The sequence below is a fragment of the Brachycentrus maculatus genome, unplaced genomic scaffold (genome assembly GCF_059751285.1).
Source record: "Brachycentrus maculatus isolate JH-2025_06_01 unplaced genomic scaffold, ASM5975128v1 h1tg000203l, whole genome shotgun sequence".
NCBI classification, from domain to species: domain Eukaryota; kingdom Metazoa; phylum Arthropoda; class Insecta; order Trichoptera; family Brachycentridae; genus Brachycentrus; species Brachycentrus maculatus.
In genome coordinates, this window is record NW_028280954.1 from 897,375 (window position 1) to 920,669 (window position 23,295).

The 23,295-nt window shown below is 33.1% G+C and overlaps 1 protein-coding gene across 5 annotated transcripts; it reads right to left on the bottom strand.

The window, feature by feature from the left end:
- Nucleotides 1-1,462: 1,462 nt before the first annotated feature.
- Nucleotides 1,463-22,982, bottom strand: Idh3b (isocitrate dehydrogenase [NAD] subunit beta, mitochondrial). 5 transcript variants are annotated; one of them, XM_088263818.1, is made up of 10 exons: nt 22,862-22,971; nt 19,976-20,068; nt 13,331-13,426; nt 12,545-12,661; nt 12,259-12,466; nt 10,661-10,824; nt 8,593-8,802; nt 6,972-7,108; nt 4,579-4,687; nt 2,744-2,880 (listed from the first exon to the last, which is right to left on the bottom strand). In XM_088263818.1, the coding sequence occupies exons 1-9, from the start codon at nt 22,901-22,903 to the stop codon at nt 4,585-4,587; spliced, it is 1,170 nt and encodes a 389-aa protein (XP_088119944.1). In that variant the 5' UTR covers nt 22,904-22,971; the 3' UTR covers nt 2,744-2,880; nt 4,579-4,584. The 5 variants fall into 5 exon arrangements, with proteins under 5 accessions (XP_088119945.1, XP_088119947.1, XP_088119944.1 ...); XM_088263817.1 differs by having other exon boundaries at nt 2,762-2,880; nt 4,573-4,687; XM_088263820.1 differs by having other exon boundaries at nt 2,763-2,880; nt 4,573-4,687; nt 20,012-20,068.
- Nucleotides 22,983-23,295: the final 313 nt, after the last annotated feature.

A 23,295-nucleotide genomic window follows, 5' to 3' on the forward strand; every position in this document is an offset into this window, starting at 1 on the left:
TCTGGGTACGGTATAAATACATAAATATATAGCATTAGGAAAGTTGCAACAGTTAATATGCTTCTTACAAATTTTATAGAATAAATAAATACATTCAAAATCATTGTCGTCTCTTAGTTTAGACTGTTTGTAAAAGACTTAATCAATTTGGGAACTTAATATAAATTAATAAAACTGTGTGGCAATTATATTTATTTATACTTGTAACAAATGTAAATGTGTCCGCCTCAGTAGTGTAATGTTCAGCACGCTCGGCTACCGTTCTGGAGGTCCCGGGTTCGATTCCCAGAGGGGGGTCAAATAAATATAAGTGATTTTTTCACTCTAATATTTATTTAATATTACCCTGGACTGGTACCTGAAGCGGAGGGCTGATCACCTTTCCTTCATATGTAAACGATCAAGATAACACTGAGTTTATATGAAGCAGTGCCCTATGCACCATTGGGGTGCGGATAAGGGTTTTATTATTATTATTATTAACAAATGTATCATTAAACAAAACAGTGGCCACAAATTCCAATTAAATTTCATATTTAACTTTGCTTTGTTAATACCGCTCAATACTAATAAAACTAAAATGACATATTACATAGTGATAATGTGACATTCCATTTATTAACCTTTCCCTCCCGGTGGTATGTATTTACTACAACTCCACTTTAAAAATGAGACTATCAATATAAAATATAATAGATACGGGCTCAGAATTTTTGTATTCTTCCGTAATATAATTACATATTACATAAAAGTATTATAATATAAAGTTATTCATTTTCAGCGATGGAAATAAGTAATTTGTGGAAAAATCAGGGATAAAGCCACCAATACACAAATGTTTCACAGCGTGTGCGTGCTTGCCATGCTTTGCGTATACGCGCTGTCGTAGCATGTTTAGTAACGCTCAGGTCGTTCTCCAAGGCGGTCGTGTCTCTACGTCAGCTATTGCGGCTACTTGCGATGTATATTTTTCTCGTTTTCAGATACTTACCACAGCCAACAATACAAAATTGTTGTATTAAAATACAACAATTTTGTATTGTTAAAACTTCAACTACGGTCAATAAAAGCAACTTTTAGGAATATTCACATTTTTCCCATTTTTAAATCACTTTTTCATATGGTGTACAAAATACATACCACCATTGCACGCCGAAAATTTTTAGCATCGTAAGGGAAAGGTCAATTCATAGTAGTATTTACAAAGCATAAGATTAATATGTAATAAAATAATAATAATAAAACCCTTATCCGCACCCCAATGGTGCATAGGGCACTGCGTCATATAAACGCAGTGTTATCTTAATCGTTTACACATGAAGGAAAGTTGATCAGCCCTCCGTTTCGGGTAATATTGAATAAATATTTCAGTGAAAAAATCACTCATATTTATTTTACCCTCCCTGGGAATCGAACCCGGGTCCTCCAGAACGGTAGCCGAGCGTGCTGACCATTACACTACGGAGGCGGACAAATAAAATATGTATGTAATAAAAATGGATAGATATTTCCGAAAAGTAACTTCTGAATCATTTGATAAAACTATATTTCAAACACACATCTGTTTTTTATTTACTTATTATGTTCCTACATTATTATCTATATTAAATTAACATTTAAATAACTATCATTATATTTCAACAAGCGAGAAGGAGAAAATTATGATTATATTTTTGTCATTAAATATAACATACTACAAAATAAATATGTATGTGTAAATTCTGCCTGTGACATAAGTTAAAATAAATACATCAATCAAACAGCCTTAGGACGAAAATAAATAAAACAGTAAACTACACATAGTCACCTTTCAATATAAGAAAAACAAAACATCAAGTAAATATAGTCAAACAGAAATTATTTACTTATTATTTCGATGAATATTTTAGCTTTATTTAATAATATCAAAACTTTGCACCAAAGGGCTATAAGGCAAAGCCTTTCTGAAAATTACTCCATACAATTCTATCGCCATGCATATTTGGTTTAGAAGTTTACGCACATTTTCAAAGTTCCATTTTTTCAATAATATTCACAAATTAACAAATTTAACTATTTTTTTTTGTGAAAAATACAAATATATTATTTTGTGAAAACCATTTGTTTTCCCCCTTACAATGTCTGCTAAATTTGAAATGGACCATTTTTACAAAACAAAAATTCTAATACATAGCATACATATATGAGAAAATCTCCGCACTGAAATGCTTTAATAAAAAACCTAACTTTTCCGCTATGCCATTTTTTACAGAACTTATAAGAATCAACATTTTCAATTTAATAAAAAAAACTGTTTTAAATAACAAAAAAAAATATACGCTAAAATACTCAAATACTCAAGCTGGTAATTTTTATTGAATTTGTGTCGGGTTGTGGTCCCATGGTTAGTGTCGCGGACATTTGAGTCCGAGTTTCCAGGTTCGAACCCACTCTACCACAATTTGATACCTACTTCTGATAATGAGCCGTTTAGGCTCACAGAAATAGAATGAAATTGAAGTATTTTTGTCAATAATAAAAACACAAATATTTCTCTTTTTAAAAAATAAAAATAACGGAAAATAATATAAATGCCACCTCTTCAGCAATGGCGGAAACTAATCAAAGTATAGTACATACAAAGTTTTGACACTATCAAACAAAGCCAAATTCTGTTTTAAAATTAATAAATCATAACATAAAGTAACTGCCAAATCAATAGATTAATATGGCGGATATTATTTTTTTTAAATTCACAAAATGTATTTTGATTGAAGGGGTTAAGTTTGTTGAACGTCTTCTTTGGTTTACTTGAGATTTCCAATAACGGCGTGGGTGAAGTCGATGGTGTTGGACTGACCGCCGATATCCTTTGTTCTCACTTTACCCGCTTTCAGAACCCTAGAAATAATAAAAAACACATTAAAAATACATTCATCCTTGAATATTTGCGTAGTTTACATACCTGGAAAATATTGCAAATGACTAAAACTGAAAACTTTGAATATGGAGGCTCCTACATTCAGACAAAGGATTTTAGAAATATTACAATATGAAACCAACTTCTGTATATGTAAAAAATGTATTAATTTATTGATTGAATTTTTGAAATGTTCCGCCGATAAAACAGTGTGCGACAGAACTCAAATGGATATAACATCTCCATCTTGGTGTTTCTCTGTCACACACTGTTTTATCAGCAGAACACTTTTTAAATTAAATAAAGTATTCTGTCGATAAAACAGTGTGCGACAGAAAACTCCAAACTGACTGAACGTCGCCATCTTGGTATTTCTCTGTCGCAAACTGTTTTATCAGCAGAACACTTTAAAATTAAAAATTAAAGTTTTCCGCTGATAAAACAGTGTGCGACAGAGAACTCAAAACTGACTGTCTCCGTCTTGGTTTTTCTGTCGTAACTCTGTAACTTGGCGCACTAACCACTACACTATGGAAGGAATTTTAACACTTAAAATATTATCTCTTAAAGGGAAAATAAATATTGTTAAACAACTAACAATCATTTTAAAGAAATATTACCTTTTTTTTTCATAAATTGTGATACAATGATGAATTCTATTTGTAATGTAAATGGTATTTTATTTAATATGAATACTTAAATATGATAAAAACGTATTTAAAGAATGAGAAAATGAAGGTCACAGTTACATAATTTAAAAAGGTAAAATACATATATTTCTAAATTAATGAGTATGAATATTACTATAAGATGATATTTTAAATTCAAAATATATGGTGGTCAAGAAAGAGTGTGATATTTTTTAAGGCCAGTAGAAATGGGTGGTGAACATATCGCTCACTCCTTTCAACAACGTCATATATTAAAAAACTTGATTTTACAGGAGATTTAAAGTTTAAGAACATAATAAAATGTATTAAAAATAAATATACTCTACGCACATGGGGCTTACAATAAATGTTGCAAAAACCCATGTGTTGTGCAACAGCTCATGCCTAGATGCCCAACAACCCTTGATGTTGAGTAACCAGCGCATCCAAAGGGTCGAGAGTTTCAAGTACTTGGGAGTGTACGCGACTGAAAATGGCAGCCTTCAAAAGAAACTGGGAGTGCGATTAGGACTCGCTGGGTCCGCATTCAACAGTATGAAGGCTGTCTGGAGATCGGATTTATACTCGGTGAAGACCGAATGCCGCCTATACAATGCCTGCATCGCTCCTGTTCTCTTATACGGCTGTGAAACATGGCACCTTACAATGGCCCAGAGCAGCCATGTACTAAGCTTTGAGAATAGGTGTCTGCGGAGAATTTCAGGCGTGCGGCGGTTTGACTTTGTGAGGAATGAAGAGATAAGGCGTAGGACGCAGCAAATCTTGGTCACAACTGTCGTCAAGAAAAGGCGATTCAGTTGGCTCGGCCATGTACTTTACAGTACGGGTATGTAACTCCGAGTGTCCTAGGTATTACCACTATTTGAAGCACATAATCTGTTCTCAGGTGATAAATTTAATTTCTTTATCTGACTGAAAAAATATGACAGAACTTTCCCGACGACCAAATTCGGTGAATCAAAACAAATGACAATAATGGAACTACAATATGAGATTTAATACCGTAACCTCGACTCATATTTTCTTTTTCATTTTAGCAATAACTTCTTGGGTAAAATCTGTAGTTGTTGATTGACCTCCAATGTCTTTTGTTAAAAGTCGCCCTTCTCCTAGCGTTCTGTAAAAGTATGTGTAAGTATATATAATTTTTAAATTTAACCTTTCTTTTCCGGTGCTAAAATAAAACGCTCGTCTCGGTGCTGGGTAGTCACTACACAATAAAAAAATTGCAATTTTCAATCAGAAACATACGGACATTTATAACTAATCCCTTTCATTAATTATAAATGAAGTAAAATATTAAAATAATTTAGATTTATTTGCTAAAAACATTAAAAACCATCTGGCAACGGTCACGGAATAAGTGTAGGTCCACTCTTGTCAGAAGCCCAAAAGCTACTGCCGCTAACCGGAGAACATTGAGCTTTGAGCTCCTCACGCTTGCACAGTGCAAGTATGCAAGAGTTAGATGCGAATATAGTGTCGCAGTTCCCGCACACTACACAAATTTGTTCTCGATATTAACAAAATACCTTTGATGTACCCGATAAATTCTGATTATTATTAATGTTATTTTTTTAATCAATGCGTAAATATGTTATGGAGGAATACCTAAAATCTTTGCCTTGTATTTATTATATTTATAGAAATATTATGGTTATTAGAAGCAATGTGTACAAGGTACACAACACCGGGAAGGTACGGTTAACATCCCATTTAAACTGCTTCCCGGTTAACCTTTTAACTGCGTTAACTTTGTTCCTGAGAGACGCCCGTGCGCGGCGGTATTTTGCCGTTTTTTAAATGATTACTTTTATCATGTATTTAGTTAAGAAACGATTTATTTTCCTAAACAAAAACGTTCAATGGGATTCATTGTGCCTTTTTGGTACTCTATAATACACGTGTGTCACATTATTCTTGAAATATATCGTAATATAAACAAATAAGATTGTAACATAAATAAATCAAAGCACGCATCGTGTGTCACTCTTACGCACTGGCAATGCGTAGCGTCGAGAGTGAGACAGATATAGGGCATGATAATGACGCGGACTAATTACCGACCTCAAGAGAAATCAGGGATCTGTTATTTTATTTATCCTTGTGATGTTACAAATTATTAGTCAGATATTTCAACAGATGTCATGAGGCCGAGGATTGACGTATTATTTTATCCAAAGTTCCACACCATGAAAAAATCCCTCCAAGTTGAACTGAGGTTCGAAACTTGGAGCAAAGTGAAAACACAAACGCTTATGTCAGCCGCGTATGGGGCATGTCTTGTTAAAACACATACGCTTATGCGAGCCGCGTGGATCCGGTTAACCGGATCCACAATGAATCCCATTGAACGTTTTTGTTTAGGAAAATAAATCGTTTCATAACTAAATACATGATAAAAGTAATCATTTAAAAAACGGCGAAATACAGCCGCGCACGAGCGTTTCTTAGGAACAAAGTTAACGCGTTTAAAAGGTTAACCCATTCAAACCTAAAAGGGGAATTTGAAATCCTCCTAAAACAACGCTTCACTCAATAACTTGACAATACAAGCAATTTGGTTCATGTTTTTAAATGTAGCTACATAGTAAGTTGTCAATTTCATGCAAGCAACAGTTTTCAACATCGAATATCGTAAACAAATACATGCACACAGATCTATATATAAAAAAAAGCTATACCATTACATACGTATGTATTACCAGAATCAAGTAATCTAACTAATAATTTTGACATTGAAAGATATCCAATTGTTCTACTACGAGTCAAGGACTAGAATAAACTGTATGAGTATGTGATTATACCCTTGGCGCATTGTGATTTAGTTTGGAAATGACTGCGTGCGTGAAGTCTATAGTGCTCGAATGGCCACCCACATCTTTAGTCCTCACTTTACCTTCTAGAAGTATGCTGGAATCCACATAGAAATACCGACTTAAGATTGACAAATAAATGCATGCTTTGTTTTTAAAAACCTATATAGAAAAATCATCTTAGAATCGAATCTTATTAAAATTGACACAGAAATATCATTGATCAATCAAATAAAAATCCTATATTTGAAACATTAATACAGAAAAGACATTAACAATACTATATTTAACTCCACACTGGGTTGTCATCAAGATATTTACTTATATCCAGTGACATGCACAGAATTTCTTCATCAGGGTAGGCAGTAGGGTTGGGTAAGGATAAGGCATTTAAATAAAGGAGGTGTGTTCAGTACACAACTTTAAGTCGTTTAATATACAGCTTAGTAGACTCAAAAAATCGGTGTTTGATTTAAAAATTAATACATAAATTAAAATGGAGTTGTACAAATTAAACGCCAAATCAATAAATAAAAAAAAACAATTATTTCTCATTTTTAAAAAGATAAAATAAAATAAAATTACCTGTCGACAGCGGTCTTGATCAGTATGGCGTAGTTGTGCAGATTGATGTGAGAGAGCAAGTTCACGGCGCACAGCAACATGGCCGTCGGGTTGGCTACATTCTTGCCGACAGCCTCGGAGAATGTGTGGCGCGCGCCCTATAAAATCACAATTTACTCTTCAATTTTCCAATGTTTAACTTTTCAAACAGTGTATAGTATAATTAAAATATAACTTTGTTTTAAAATCACTATAAATATTTTATTATAACTTAATTATAATGTCTACCGGTTTCGAAGTTAACCGCTTCTTTATCTTTTTCTTTCAAAGAAGCGGTTAGCTTGGAAACCGGTAGACATTATAAGTTAAAAATAAAATATTTATTGTGATTTTAAAACAAAACACATTTTATTTATAAAATGGAAAATTACAATATTAGTGCTTCAAATATAAATTATAGTACATATATAATAAACTAAAACACAAATTGAGTCCAGATTCTAATTTATATTTTCTATATTAAAAGCATTGATAACTTTGTGGTACGGTAATACAATAGCCTCCGTAGTGTAATGGTCAGCACGCTCGGCTACCGTTCTAGAGGTCCCGGGTTCGATTCCCAAGGGGGGTAAAATAAATATAAGTGATTTTTTCGCTGTAATATTTATTTAATATTACCCTGGACTGGTACCTGAAGCGGAGGGCTGATCACCTTTCCTTCATGTGTAAACGATCAAGATAACACTGCGTTTATATGACGCAGTGCCCTATGCACCATCGGGTGCGGATAAGGGTTCAAAAAAAAAAAAAAAAAATACAATAAGGATAAGGAGTGTATTTTTTTTATATTTATTTTTTTTATATATTTTGCTTCTGTGTCTAATTATCTACATCGGTGGTTCTCAAACTTATTTTGTCTATCGCCCACATTGAATATCAATTAAAAATTCTTCAATACTTAAATGAGGATCGGCTTCCACTGTGGCCTACAGCAGATCATCGACAAAATTTAATGAGCACCCCGATTTCCGATCATCTGTCAAATTTCTATCGCCGGATTTAAATTTTCTGAACCAAAACTGACATCTGTTTGGTGTTAGCATTGCTCCAAACACTTCACAAATTGATTTTTTGTCGGATTCCAGCTTTGATTGATAAATAGCATACAATACCGAATATGTTGTTTGGTGGCTTCTGGTTTTACCATTTTATTTGTAACAATTAAAAATTAAAAATTAGCCAAAAAAAAGCCAAAGAAAAGTACTATAGAATGGAATACTCAGCGCGCTTGTGCGATATACGGAATTTCACCGTCCACCGGTCCGGTTTTATTAAAATAATAGCGACTATGACAGTTTAGCATGATCAAATTTATGCGCACCGTGATCACGCACCGATCAAGCGCACCAATCCGAAGAAAGACGACCAAAAGCACAAGCCAATCCGAGCCGATCATCCATTTTATCATGCTAACCGGACTGCCGGACAGTAAAATTCCGTGTAGTGCACAAGCATCCTTAAAAAGATGTTTAATCAACCGTGTTCAGGTACAGACTGATCCCAAACAAGGCATGAAATATAATGAATTTCTTTTCGGCACCCCTAAAATATACACACACAATACAATAAAAAGGTGACTAACGGGTTCGAAGACGACACACCGGGAGCTGAAGGAGGCTCCGGCGACCACACCCGCGCCCCCCACCAGCCCCGAGGCCAGGTTGTCCACGATGTTGCCGTACAGGTTGGGCGTCACCATCACGTCAAACTGGTGCGGGTTGGACACCATCTGCATCGTGCAGTTGTCCACGATCATCTGCTCAAACTGGATCTTGGGGTACAGCTTCGCCATCTGAACCGCAAATCAACAATGTCATCAATAAGGTACTCATTAAGTGACTAACCACTACAGAGTTAGGGAGAGAGAGTAGAATGCCACACTACGGTCTTGGCAAACATTCTTCGGCTTGTGGTGAATGTACCGCGCAATTACGAACATAGCAGTGTGACTTCACCAAGCCCTTATAAGCGAGAGCGAGCCGAGTACATTCTCTCTTTCGTCACCGAAACTGCAATTGAACTGTCGCTACATCCTACACCTGTGTCTCGTTATGACAAAAATTTGTAACATTTTAATAATATTTTTGTGAATATCAGTTTAGAATAAAAACCTGTGAATCTTAAGTTCATTGTAAACCAAAAATCTTTTGTGCAAATAAACGCGGATTTCAAGTTGGATTATTTATTCTTTTCATGTTTTCATTTGATATAAATTGCAACCTCTGAGGAGATAGTGGACGTGGGTGCCCGTAATCAGTGCAATTGCAAACCACGCCCCCACAATGTCATCAATAGGGTACTAACTAACTGACTAACCACTACAGAGAGAGTAGAATGCCACATTACTCTGTCTTGGCAAACATTCTTCGGCTCTTCCACGTTCATGCATCTCCTCATACATATCCATTGAGTATTCCGACTTCTGACCTGATCTTGGGATACAACTTGGCCATCTGAACCGCAAATCGACAATATCATCAATAGGACTAACATTCATGACGCTTCCCCACAGGAGTAGGTAGAGAGAGTGCCACACTACTCTGTCTTTTTTTAAATTTATTTAATACAGTTACATTTTTTAATACAATTTCTATACATTCATACATATCGCAGTCGTACAGGAGAAAGTGACCAACTGACAGAACGTAAAATGTTCAGGAGGGCCGTTCAAATCACTTTTGCTTGGCAAGAAAATAAACATCAATGCAGTTAGTCATTTTTAACAAGTCAATATGTTTTACTTCCAAGTTTAAAATCCTTTGGGATTTTTTCAGGGCAATATTAAGCTAGTAAGATATCAAATAGTCAATGATTCACGTTTTTGTAAAAAATGCACTTGGCCACTTTCTCCTGTATGACTACGATATGGCAAACTTATAATTTCATTTTCGCTGTGCCTCTCCAAAAAAAAAACTGAGCTCTTATGCTTGAAGAGGGACTTACACTCGAGGTTTATTGTTTTATTTGATCAATGGCATAATAGTATTTTCATTTTACTTTTTTTTAAAGATTTCTTTCTTTTAAGATTTACATGTATGGGCATTAATTTTTATCTTAAGAATTTTGATATCTTCTAATTTTTTATTACTTTAGGGAGTTTATTGAAGTATGTAATGCCTAAATATTTGATGTTTTGTTGAAATTGTTTAGTACTATTCTATCTTGGCAAACATTCGGATCTTTCAATTTTCAATTTCAATTTATTCAATAAAAAAATAATATATACATAACAAACAATATTCAAGGCGTATATATTAAAAGTAAAAGTAAGCAAGAAGACTTAAAGGTGTAGAAGAATCCCGCTTCGGAAAACTCCTTCAGACACATGGAACAGATCAATATCCAATGTGATATTGTTCAACATAGCGGTAGCTCTTCCTACAGGCATAACCATCGGCAGGTTGGTCCTGTGTATAGTAATCGTAGTCTTCCGAAATCATGCATCTCCTCATACATACCCGCCGATTATTCTGACTCCTGACCGGATCTTGGGATAGAGCTTGGCTATCTGAACCCCAAATTAAGAATGTCATCAATAGGGCACTATGTAACTGACTGACCACTATGCTACTTCTTCGCAAGTGTAGGTAAAGACAGTAGAACGCCGTGCTACTCTGTCTTGGCAAGATTTGTATTATGATTGTTCACACCTCGGTGCAGCACTTCAAGAAGAGCCCGTCCCCGAGCTTCATGATGTTGGCCTTGTGGACGGCGGTGACCTTCTTGCGCCCGTGCTTGGTGGCGTAGTCAAACGCAAACTTGGCGATCCTCTGCGATTTCGCCTTTGTGACGATCTTCAGACACTCCACCACACCTGAAAACGGTCAAACAATCTTTTATTATTTATATCGTGATCCGCAACCTTTTCTCACTTAGAGCACACCAAAATTCTTCCTAGAATTCCGCAACAGTCTAAAAGCTAATTACATTATTTATTCTTTAGTTAATTTAATTATTAAAAAAAAATACAGGTAAAATGACTGTGAACAGAGTGTAATTAAGAAAAGTTATTTAGTTATAATAATTATTTTATGCTACATTTTGAAAAATCGACAACATAATGAAAAGTAATTTGTCATTGTGTATACACAATTAAAAATTGTAAAATGTCAAAAACATTGAATTTGACCACTGCACACCTGTATCCGGCAGGACACTGATTATTTCTTCTTCTCTCTTCAAACCCTTATCCGCACCCCAATGGTACATAGGGTACTGCATCATATAAACGCAGTGTTATCTTGATCGTTAACACATGAAGGAATGGTGATCAGCCCTCCGCTTCAGGTACCAGTCCAGGGTAGTATTGAATAAATATCAGAGTGAAAAAATCACTTATATATATTTAACCCCCGCTTGGAATCGAAGCCGGGACCTCCAGAACGGTAGCCGAGCATGCTGACCATTACACTAAAGAGGCAGACTGATTATGTATGTGCATAAAATCTATACATATAAAAATTAGTGTATATATATTTGTATGTATGGTTATACTCTATAGACTCCTATAATATTCAACTGATTGCGATGAAACTTACAAGAGTTATTGTGTGCATACCCGCGGTGGTTTCTGTATAAAAAAACGGGAGCAAAAACGGGAACGGAAACAGAAATATGCTTAAAACTATCTTCATATGACAGTTTTCATACATCATTTTGACATTAGGAAGCACAAAAGCATTTCAATTGATTTATGTGCCAGGTTCAAGACTCTTCCCAAATTATTTTACATACTAGGAGATGTCTGAAACCATGATAAAATAAATTTATTGAACTTATTATATGACTTCTACTCTTCAAACCCTTATCCGCACTCTAATGGTGCATAGGGCACTGCATCATATAAACGCAGTGTTATCTTGATCGTTAATACATGAAGGGAAGGTGATCAGCCCTCCGCTTCAGGTAATAAAAGGTCCAGGGTAATATTGAATAATATTTGAGTGAAAATATAACTTATATTTATTTGACCCCCCCCTGGGAATCGAACCCGGGACCTCCAGAACGATAGCCGAGCGTGCTGACCATTACACTACGGAGGCGGGCTTCATCTGGTTACTATTATGAATAAGAGGTCCGGAAAAGGTAGATCTTGGTAGATCTTAGATTGGAACTTGGCAGAATTCTGGCTTAAAGAAGCAAATTTGGCCTACAACAGCAAACCCTTATCGTTACAATTTGTATTGGAACATTTAGGCTCGCAAAACAAACTTTGGGCTGATATGGTGCCCGTTTTGAGGTGACCTACCCGGCACGCTCTCGTGCTCCAGGGCCGAGTACTCCCCCTCGGTCTGCTCGCGGATGATGACGCAGTCCACATTCTGGTGGCGGCTCCGGACACCCGGCAGGGACTTGACGTGCACCACGTTGGCGTACAGGTCCAGCTCGTTGCGCAGCTTCATATTCAGAGTCTGCAGCTCGCCCGTGTGAGAGAAATCAGGAGTCGCCAAGATGCCCTGTGGAAACAAATCTCATCTCAAATGGTGCCACATTCGCCTGACACGGCTTGCAAGTGAAGAGCAATCAGTTCTCACCTTCAAGCAGATCCTGTTCTTGGTGATGGACTTGGCCACATCTTCCAACGGAGCGCTGAGAGTCGGATTCACCTCGGAGAAAAAGTACGGCTCGAAGTCCACAGGAACATTGGCCGCCTAAATCCGGATGGCGATCAATTAAAAGGAAAATTATGATGTTTATATTTGTACTATTCGAAGCACCAACTTTGTGATATTTCATTTTATAACGTATTCTGTTTGCTTTGAAACGTGTCGAAGTTATAATTACGCCATAATAAGGCATATGTTTAAATAGAATCCTGCTTTAAACTCCTACTATGTTTCATATGTAATTTTGATTATAATTCACCAGTTTAATTAATTATATTTAAATTTGTTTCATCAGAAAAATTATATAAAATCATAGCTCTTACATAACACGATTTTTTATAATTAATTTCGAAATATGAAAAAAAAAATTAAATAAAATAAAAGTAGAAAAAGCACTGTTTTATTACATAAAATGCATTTCCACCAAGAAATGTATTTTTAAGAATATTTTTTTTTAGTTATCAAAATTCAATTCAAAACAAAATTATCCTTTAAATAAAAACATTTATAATTATTTTTGAAATAAGAATAATTATTATTTTTTCAAATAAAATAAAAAGCCATAAAGTTGTTGTTTTAATATACAAAATGCCTTTCCACCAAGAAACATTTTTATATAATATATTTCTTTTAACTATCCAGAATTCAAAACAAAATTATGATTAGACTGTTTCTACATAAAAATAGAATTATCAAAATCACAGGAGGGTATACCTTGAAGACTTCTTGGACGGAATACACCAATTCCGGTCCGACACCATCTCCAGGGATAAGGGTGCAGGTTGTTCTTCCTTCATTCTTGCCCCTTTGCTAAAAACCATCAACGGAAAATTAGAAAATAGTATTGACTGTTAGAAATATCACCAGGATATTGATAAAAACAACGTCTTTGATTTTGTATAAATAAAATACTTTGAGTCGCACACTAAGGAGTCCCGAGGAAATTAAAAAAACGCACTGAATATTGTAAACCATTTTTTAAATCATTTTTGGGTGACCTCTTACCTCATTGGTTAAAGAAATTAATATGTATACAGTTGGCATTCTAACAATGCTATTTTTACAATATTTTGAGTGTGTCCAAATCTGTGTTTGTCCACTTCGGAGTTATTTATATTGACATCTCAACATAGACAAAAAAGAATATGGAATTTAGGATATTTACGCAAGCCCTGTATAATATATATAAGCCCCGATAAATACGCAGACTTCCATATTTTGCTTCATATGTGTTTAGATATCAAGGCTTTTTTTCTTTAATAAAACAATATGGGTGTGTTGAATGCATTCAAACACATGTCAAAATAGATTTTGATAAATAGTGGTATTTATCGAGTAAAAGTTAAATTTAAAAAATATTTAACAATGTAGAAACAATTTTGCAATATATTTTTTTATCAGGACATTATTCTAAATAAATCGAAGCAATTGTGAGTAAATTAAGGAAATATGACCATGTGCGCTGAAATAAAATAGCTTCATTTTAAGCGTATAGACGTTCAACTTCCCTCACTTCTCTACAATATTCTTCATATTCAAAGTGCACTGAAATACACTAAAATTTAATCACGATACAAGCAACAACAACACAAATTTGAGATAACATTCAAAGATTCAATTCCATCCATTTTATTCAAATATCTATGTACAATTCAATTCAAATAATAAATATCTAAGCTTGTTTTTCCGGACAAATGTTTAGGCTTGTTTTTTACCAAGCAAATTATTAAGACTTATTTTTTACCAGGCAAATCATTTAGACTTGATTTTTGCCGGGCAAATTACTTAGGCTTATTTTTTATAAGACAAATTTATTATTCTCAGTACACACTCAAAATATAATATTTTCAACATGACAAAGTCTAAAACTGGGAGTGCAATACGATTTTCGTAATCGGTCCAAAATCATCTTGAAAATGCTGAAAAAAAAACAGTTAACTTATCCAGGATAATCATATTTTCCCATAGTTAAGTACTTGAGTGGAAAAATTAGTCACTATGGAAGATAAAGGATCTCCATGCAGTTTTTCTCTTAGGTAATTGTTCAAGCAGTATGCAAGAGAGGATATTATGGCAGAAATATTAAGGAATATTCTGAAATATTGGTTAATAACAGGATTTATGGATTCAAAAGCAGTCAACAATAACCATTTTTACTATCCACTTAGTAATAAATTTAGCCATAATGATATATGATGAAAAATATTTAGTACATTTTTTTTTGAGTACATATGAATAAATACAAAAATAAATTTAGATAATTGACTTACAGTATTACATAGATATACGTATAAAATAATTTCTAAAAATATTCAGCTTTCTTTTACATCCAATTTTTTTATAGCCTAAGGATAATTCAACTAACAGTTTTAAAATTTTATTTTGTCATTGAATCTGACACAATTGAATTTATTATTTTTCATACAAATTGAATACAAAATTTTTAAATGTTCTTATAAATTTCCCTAAGATTTATATAATATAATAATAAAACCCTTATCCGCACCCCAATGGTGCATAGGGCACTGCTTCATATAAACGCAGTGTTATCTTGATCATTTACACATGAAGGAAAGGTGATCAGCCCTCCGCTTCAGGTACCAGTCCAGGGTAATATTAAATAAATATTACAGTGAAAAAATCACTTATATTTATTTGACCCCCCCCTGGGAATCGAACCCGGGACCTTCAGAACGGTAGCCGAGCGTGCTGACCATTACACTAAGGAAGCGGACAAAATATATAATATAATAAGAAAAAATAAGATAATAGAGTTTTATAATAAATAATATGTATATAAATAACTATTTATTTATTTAAAAACAAATTTTATCAAATGACACCTTGAAGGGAGATATTTTAAGAACCTAGATCAGCATTTCCCAAACTTTTCTTCTCATGAACCAAACATTTCCATAGGTTATTTGTGTTTTTTTTTTCCTTTGTAGCATTAAATTAAGTATACCAAGAAATGCAACATCAATGACCGGTGAGATTGGAGTTGATAAAAACTAATGGAATGTCATAATCTATCAACAGTTCATAAGGATTAAAATATCTCACATAGCTTCAATTTTGGAATTATACAAATTTAATACTGAATTAAAATTTAATGATACTTTTAGAGTTTCATGAAGAAATAAAACAGGAATAAAAATCATTAATTATTTTAAGTCAATCCTTTAAGATTATTTTTATGCAAATTTTTATTGGTGACCCGTAAACGGGTCTTATCCCGTGGATTGGAAAACGCTGCGCTATCCCATAAAAACGGTGAGACTGATTATCACTCATCAAAATTTTATATCAACCTATCATATGATAAACTTTTTTACAAAAATATGTATAGCTTCCACCAAGAAATATCAGCGATTCCGAATTAAAGGATAACAACAGAAATATATATATTTATACCAAGGCAGGTATTGACCTGTGACCTCATGTATGAAACCCAAATGTACAATATAGTGACGGATTGATAATACAATAAAATATAATTCATTTCCAGTGACAACAAATTTAAAACCAAAATAATAATAAAAATACATAAAAGTGATACATACATTGTAACCATAATTTTTGATTCCTTGCTGAAAGCATTATAAAGGAAGCACACACACGCACACACGTGGAAACCAAAAGCAAAAACACATGCTTATTATGGATAAATAAACAAAACTTACAAATGTCCAGAAGTCCATTGGCTACATTTCAATACTCAAGTAAGATGTTGGTATATAGTACACTTTATAATCCAGGCTTCGTGGAAGAATATCCAATCAAGTATTCAAATAAAAAAATTATGAAATTATTCTGATTAATTAAAATATTAATCCAATGATAGAAGTATTTATTTTACGTAAATATCTAGGTTTGTATTGGAATTTGTGTTTTTATAATAATTGTGGACAGTCCACATAAAAGTTAAACTTTATGTAACAAATTTCATTAATTGATTCGGCAGTCACTTTGTGGTAATATCTATCCATTTTTATAATTTATATTTGAAGCACTAACTTTGCGATTTTCCATTTTATAATTAAAATGTAACTTTGTTTTCAAATCACTATAAATATTTTATTATAACTTAATTATAATGTCTACCGGTTTCGAAGCTAACCGCTTCTTTATCAAGACTGATTAATACTAAAAAACCTACTTTTTTAGTATTAATCAGTCTTGATAAAGAAGCTTGATAAAGAAGCTTCGAAACCGGTAGGCATTATAATTAAGTTATAATAAAATATTTCTGTGATTTTAAAACAAAGTTACGTTTTAATTATATCCATTTTTAGCTTAAAAATGATGCAAAATGCATCAAAACACGTGCCACAATAGATTTTAAGACAAAGTGGTATTTACGAGGTAAAACTATTCATCGATAGAGCGCCATCTATCGGACAGTCACCCCACTAACTATCAACCGGTGTAGATATTTGCAAATACTTTAGCAATTCATTTGGACATTTTATTACATTTCAAGTGTGAATAATTAAGCATTTTATTTTGAATTTTAATATTTTGTTACATATATATCGCTCACTACTTTCAACAACGTCATATATCAAAAATTGACAATTTTCAGTTGTGCATGTTTTCGGAATGCCCAGAAAATGTACTACATATATCCCAGCAAAAGCAGCATATTTTTAACTTAATATTTACCAGCTACAGGGCAGAAAGTGTTGTTTTTGCATTTTGAAGAAAAAGTATTGTTTAATTATTTTTTTAAAATTTATTCAATATTTTTCAAGTGGAAAAAAAACCTTTAGGTTTTACCTAAAAAGATCTGTTGCACAGTAAAAAGTTCACTAAAAGGCTCGATATTTATTTTGAATACATTTTATTTTGTTCTTAAACTTTAAAAACAATCTCCTGAAAAGTCATGTTTTTTTTAAATATGACGTTGTTGACGTGAGCGATATAATAAATATTCCACAAAGTTGGCTACGATTACTAGTTAATTTCTCAATTCAAAGTTGTCAGAAAAAAGATATATATATAGTACATAGTTATCCACTGTTACCATGGAATTTAGCATATTCACATATGAAATTATGTGCTTTAATTAAAATTTAATAAAAACACATTTGAATTTTATACATCGTATTCTTTTATTCTTTTTTATTGACAATATTATTACTTAAAAAAAAATACCTGCATAGTCAAATGTGTTATAGCATTTTTTGGTGAAATGTTTACTATTGAAAAAACTAAATTTAGTATTTTTTTAAGTAAATTAAGATTTAATTATAAAAGATTAAATTAAGACAAAAATTTCAAACTTAATATCAACTACAATTTATTAACCAATTAGATTTTAAAAACAAAATAATACCCATGTGGTTTCGATTGGTGTTACAAAAGTATTAAATTTTGAAAAAAAAAGAGCGATAATTTCAAACAGTTTTAGGCTCTCAAGTTCAACAGTATGCTTTTAAACTTGAGGTTTATTTTAAATGTTTTATTTACAAAATAAGCGAATTAAAAAATACTGAATAAATTATATTTCTACTAATGAATAAAAAAAATCAATAAAATAAGAAATTGAATTTCTTTTTTCATAAACAGGGTTTTAAAAACACCAAAAAAATACTCTCCCATTGATAATTTCAATTATTTCTGTTTGATGACTTAAAAAATGAGGTTATATTATTTAAATAACGTGTTGCATAAAAAATATGAATTTTAGTTAATATATTATTAGATTAAAACAAATATTTTTAGCTATTCCACTTTTTTTATTTGACCAGCGACCGGGTTTCGTCGTTACCGACATCATCAGACTGGTCTGATGATGTCGGTAATGACAAATAAAAAAAGTGGAAAAGCTAAAAATATTGGTTTTAATCTAATAATATATTAAAAATGCAATTCCATCACGAAGTGTCAGTGGATAATATAAATCTATTGAATTTTAGTTATCTTATCTTCTTCTTCTAACCCTTATCTGCACCCAATGGTGCATAGGGCACTGCATCATATAAATGCAGTGTTATTTTGAACGTTAACACATGAAGGAAAGGTGATCAGCCCTCCGCTTCAGGTACCAGTCCAGGGTAATATTGAATAAATATTACGAGTGAAAAAATCACTCATCACTCACTCACTCACTCACTTAACCTTTCATTGTTTTGAGCCACCAACAGAATAAAATATTAAATGTTTTAAATACATAAGCTTATTATTGAGGAACATCAAATCAAATTATAACCCTCTTAAACTCAGGTCCTATTAACTTTGTAGTTCAATGAGATTTTATTAAAAAAATTATAAAAAATTCAAATACAAGTTTAGCAAATTTTGTTGTTACCAAACCATTATTTTTCTATTATGAAGTCAAGGGATCTTGAGTCCCTTACGTCACTGAGACCATATTTGGTCTATTGTGACCTCCCTCTGTGTCATAGCTCACTCTCAAGACCTGCGTGAGTCATGTAGCTCACGACCTGTCTTGGTGGTAGGAGCTTCACCTTCTCGGAGTCCAGTAGTGGTCCTCCAAGGATGTGACTTTGGTTGCGAGCGAGTGCGTCACAGTTATAGAGAATGTTTTAAGTTATAAGATAAAATCTCAGTATTAAAACTGTCACATTTAAAAAATAAAACTAAAATTAAATTAAGATTTGTATCTAAGTTCTGCTAAGTATGCTAAGTATCAAATATACAGTGAAACCTCTATCTATCGTTCCTCGAATAATCGTTTTCCCGGATGTGTCGTTTATTTCTTCTACCCCGAATTCATTTCATACAAAAATAGATTGCATCGATCGTTTCTATTCACCATTTTACCGCATTCATCGTTTGAATTATGCTACATATTTGATATAATTTGTCTGTTTTTTTACTTTTTTTTTATTTTCTCAATTTTGTTACATTCGATGACAATATTTCAACGTGTGGGATACAGACTATCGAAAGCTTGTGTGATGGATACAGCAGAAGAGATGTAAGATCTTTGGGTCTGTTCAACTTTGTATTTTTTTTTTAATAAATACATTTATTAACATCTAAAACTTGTATTCTTGAAATTTTCACCTACTAATGGTTATGCAGATGGGGAGGACGGTATCTTTACTCAATCGTATCTCCTTGTATATTGACTTCTTTATCCTGCATTCATTGTTTTCCCGCATTCATAGTTTATTTCAATAGGTCCCTTTAAAAACGATAGATAGAGGTTTCACTGTATTTGATTTTTGTCAAAAAGATTGAATGTTTAATATTACTGAGTCTTAAGGAAGCAGCTGTTTGCATAGAGTTATCGGGAGATGATAATTTGTCAAGAGGTTCCTCAACAGAGCTAGTAGAATGATGCAACGCCGAAAGACGATTAGTGAACACACATGCAAGCAAGCTCACCGGGAAGGTAACAAGTTGATCCGACGATATACCTACATCTTGGGAGTTGTATACCGTACTATGTATTCCCCTCTTACCAAACGACTGCGTGCCCTGGAATACACAAGGTGATCATTATATATTAGACTTGGGTCAGATCGGAGATTCGAAGCATGTGTAAGACGGAGGATATCGTGAGGTGGGGACGACAACGAAGGCGATACTGGAAGGAACATATAAACAGAATGTAAGAAGACAGACTTCCACGTATCGCCCTCCAAGGCAACCCTGATGGACGCAGACCCCCAGGCAGACCTCAGAAAAGATGGAAAGACAGCTGGGAGTCGAAATCCCAAGAGCGACATGCGGAGGCACAAACAGATCCCTAGGATCTACATAAAGAAGAAGAAGAAGGTTAGATCGGGAGCCAGAATAATTGGCGGATATGTATTTATTTATTGTAACTGCAGACAGTAGGTAGAATTCCATGTTGAATTGTTGGGTAATATATCCAAAATAAAACAAGGTTTGTTGGATTGAATTCTACATTTATTTATGTATATACAACATTTTGAGTGTGTCCAAATACTTGTTCACAAAATCTGGATTATCTCCAATTACAGGAGTTACTTTCACATTATTTTTTGACATCTCATCAAAGATGAAGAAGAATATGGAAGTCTGGGCATTTACGGGGCTTACGACCGTCATAGGCTGGTTTAAGTGATCACTTTACACACGTGTAACATTCACCAATTCTACCCATTATTGACAACCACACTACTCAAATTCTTGGAAGTTCTATATATATGAACCAATTTAGAAACCTTGTTCATGAATCACTAGGACTTCACTAGAGACATCTATTGGTGAGATGTAATATATTTATGTATATCTTAATACGTGACGCGTACAAATTTTAAAGCCATACAAATTGTATTCATATACCCTAATTGACACTCAACTACATTGCTTATCTTAACATTCATAGAAATCCACATTACCCACCGAAATACCCAACATTATATGTACTCCTAGACCTAATAATAGCAATTATTGTTAGTATATAAGGACATTTTGTAAATATTTTTAGTCAGTGTTTGATAATGTCCTAAGAAGATGAAACGCGTCACGTATTAACATATACATAAATAAATGTAGAATTCAATCCAACAAACCTTGTTTTATTTTGGATATATTACCCAACAATTGGATATGTATTTGTCGGCAATTCTCGTCAGAACTTCGGGGTGCAGATCTGACTTGGGAGGGTGCAAAGGAGCTGGCAGCCGACAGAAAATCCTAGAGACAGTTTGTGGACTCCATATGCTCCACAGGGAGCGGATATGGTTTAATTAATGTATGAGGAGATGCATGAATGTGAAAGGTGAAAATTGTTTGCAAAGACAGAGTGGTGTGGCGTTCTATCGTCTCTGCCTACCTCTGCGCAAGGCGGAGTGATGATTAGTTAGTTTTTTTTATATAAAAATAAAAACACTTGTATAAGACCACTTTTTTTAGTTTAAAACTAAAGATGTACTCATCATCAGATGAAAATACAAACTGTTTTATTTGTATTTACACATGTTGAAGAGAATACCTGTAGTTCTCGAAACTAGTCATGTTTACATTAATTTATAAACTCAAAAAAGAGGCTTAAACTAGGGTTTTATTTTTATATTTAAAGTAAATTATAATTCATGGGAATGTTGTTATGGAAGAGACAGAACATGTTTAGTTAAAACATAAGTTTTTAGATCAATCCGTGCATTATTTTCTCTTTTCAATGCTTCAGTCATTATTACAGAAGCACCATTACAGGAATCACCATTACATTTAGGGCGCTTCGGCTCCGAAATTGTGTAATGTAAAAAGTGATTTTTATTATTCTGAATTAATATCATATCAAAGTTTAATAAGAGTTTTTTAAGGTGGTATGGACATGTGGAGCGAATGGACTATATGGAATATATGTGGCGAATGTGAGCGGAAGAACAGAACGAGGACGGCCGAAAAAGACTTGGCACGATCAAATCAATCAGAACCTAAAATCTGGTGGTGTCAAAAGTCTGCGTAATCGGAGGGTTTGTATGACTAAATGTATGGATGTGAAGGAAGTGAGGAGTGTATGTCAGGACAGAAGAGTGTGACGTTCCATCCTCTCTGCCTACCCCTGCGTAAAACGGCGTGATGGTAGTAGTAGTAGTAATATATCAAAGTCTTCATAATATTACAATTTCTTAATAAAAAATCCAAAAATGTGTTCTACAACACGGCTGTCCAAACTCAAAACACAGTAAGGGACATTTTTTTTGTAGTACTTTTTTTTGGATTTTTGGAAAATGCAAAGATGCAAAAAAAAACGTACTACAAAAAAAATGTCCCTTACTGTGTTTTAAGTTTGGACAGCCGAACAATGAATGTGAAAATCTATGTTAATACTTGTGTCAGGCTAAATTCCCTAAAGTTTTTTTTACTAAATAACTGCCTTAAAAAATTCCACCTTAAGTGAAATAATTTATTTTTTTTACTTTAAAAAAATGAGATAAATCAATGATGTATTTTCATTATTCAATGGCAATTATCATCGATTTTAAACTGATGAATATTTTTTAATACTTCATTATTTCTAAAGTAATAGAAATGTCAGTTTGTAAAAGGATTTTTTTTTCAGAAAAATATAAATTTTTTATCTCTATTTTGTTATTAAAATAAGAACATCAAGAGCCTTGTAATAATTAATTACACCTTGAAATAATTACATGTACGATATGCATTTGAATAATTGCAGTCTGTTATCATAATCATGAATTGATTTAAAAGGGCTGCAATTATAAAATATCGTGGGCTCATGACATGACCGACCATCTTTTAAAAAATATAAATATAAACTATTAAAAATTGTACCTGGATTAAGGCTCTGCAAAAATTTCGACTAACTTGTGACATTTTCTGATTATGAAAATGAAAAATTGAGAAAAACCTCGCGAAGAGCCGAAGACGTAACAGTAAAAAGTGTTGCAAGTTTAAATATATATCTCAAGATGTTGGGAATTATTATGTTATGAATGGTTAGCGATGTTTAATTCAAATGTAATAATAAATATTTTTCCTATTTACATGAAACTAAAAATCTATTGAAAGCTTATTTTTTTCAATTTTACTTTTTTTTTTAATTATTTATTTCACCCAGTGAAAGGATGTTTCTGCCAGTGTCAAGTATTATTTTTTATTTACAAACAAAATATAACAGAAAATAATACTAACAACTAATACAAAATTTCATATTTTAAATGCGTTTAGCTTTATCATTTTAGAAATTATCTCCGCAATTCTAAAAT

What these genes read in the sequence shown, in the direction of transcription:
- Idh3b (XM_088263818.1), bottom strand. Translation starts at nt 22,903, where the DNA reads ATGTCACAAGTTAGTCGAAATTTTTGCAGAGCCTTAATCCAG. An exon ending in GGAGCACGAGAGCGTGCCGG is followed by an intron (nt 10,825 to 12,258) that starts GTAGGTCACCTC and finishes GACCGTTTTCAG; the next exon opens with GTGTGGTGGAGTGTCTGAAG. An exon ending in GGTGTGTCGTCTTCGAACCC is followed by an intron (nt 7,109 to 8,592) that starts GTTAGTCACCTT and finishes GTGATTTTATAG; the next exon opens with GGCGCGCGCCACACATTCTC.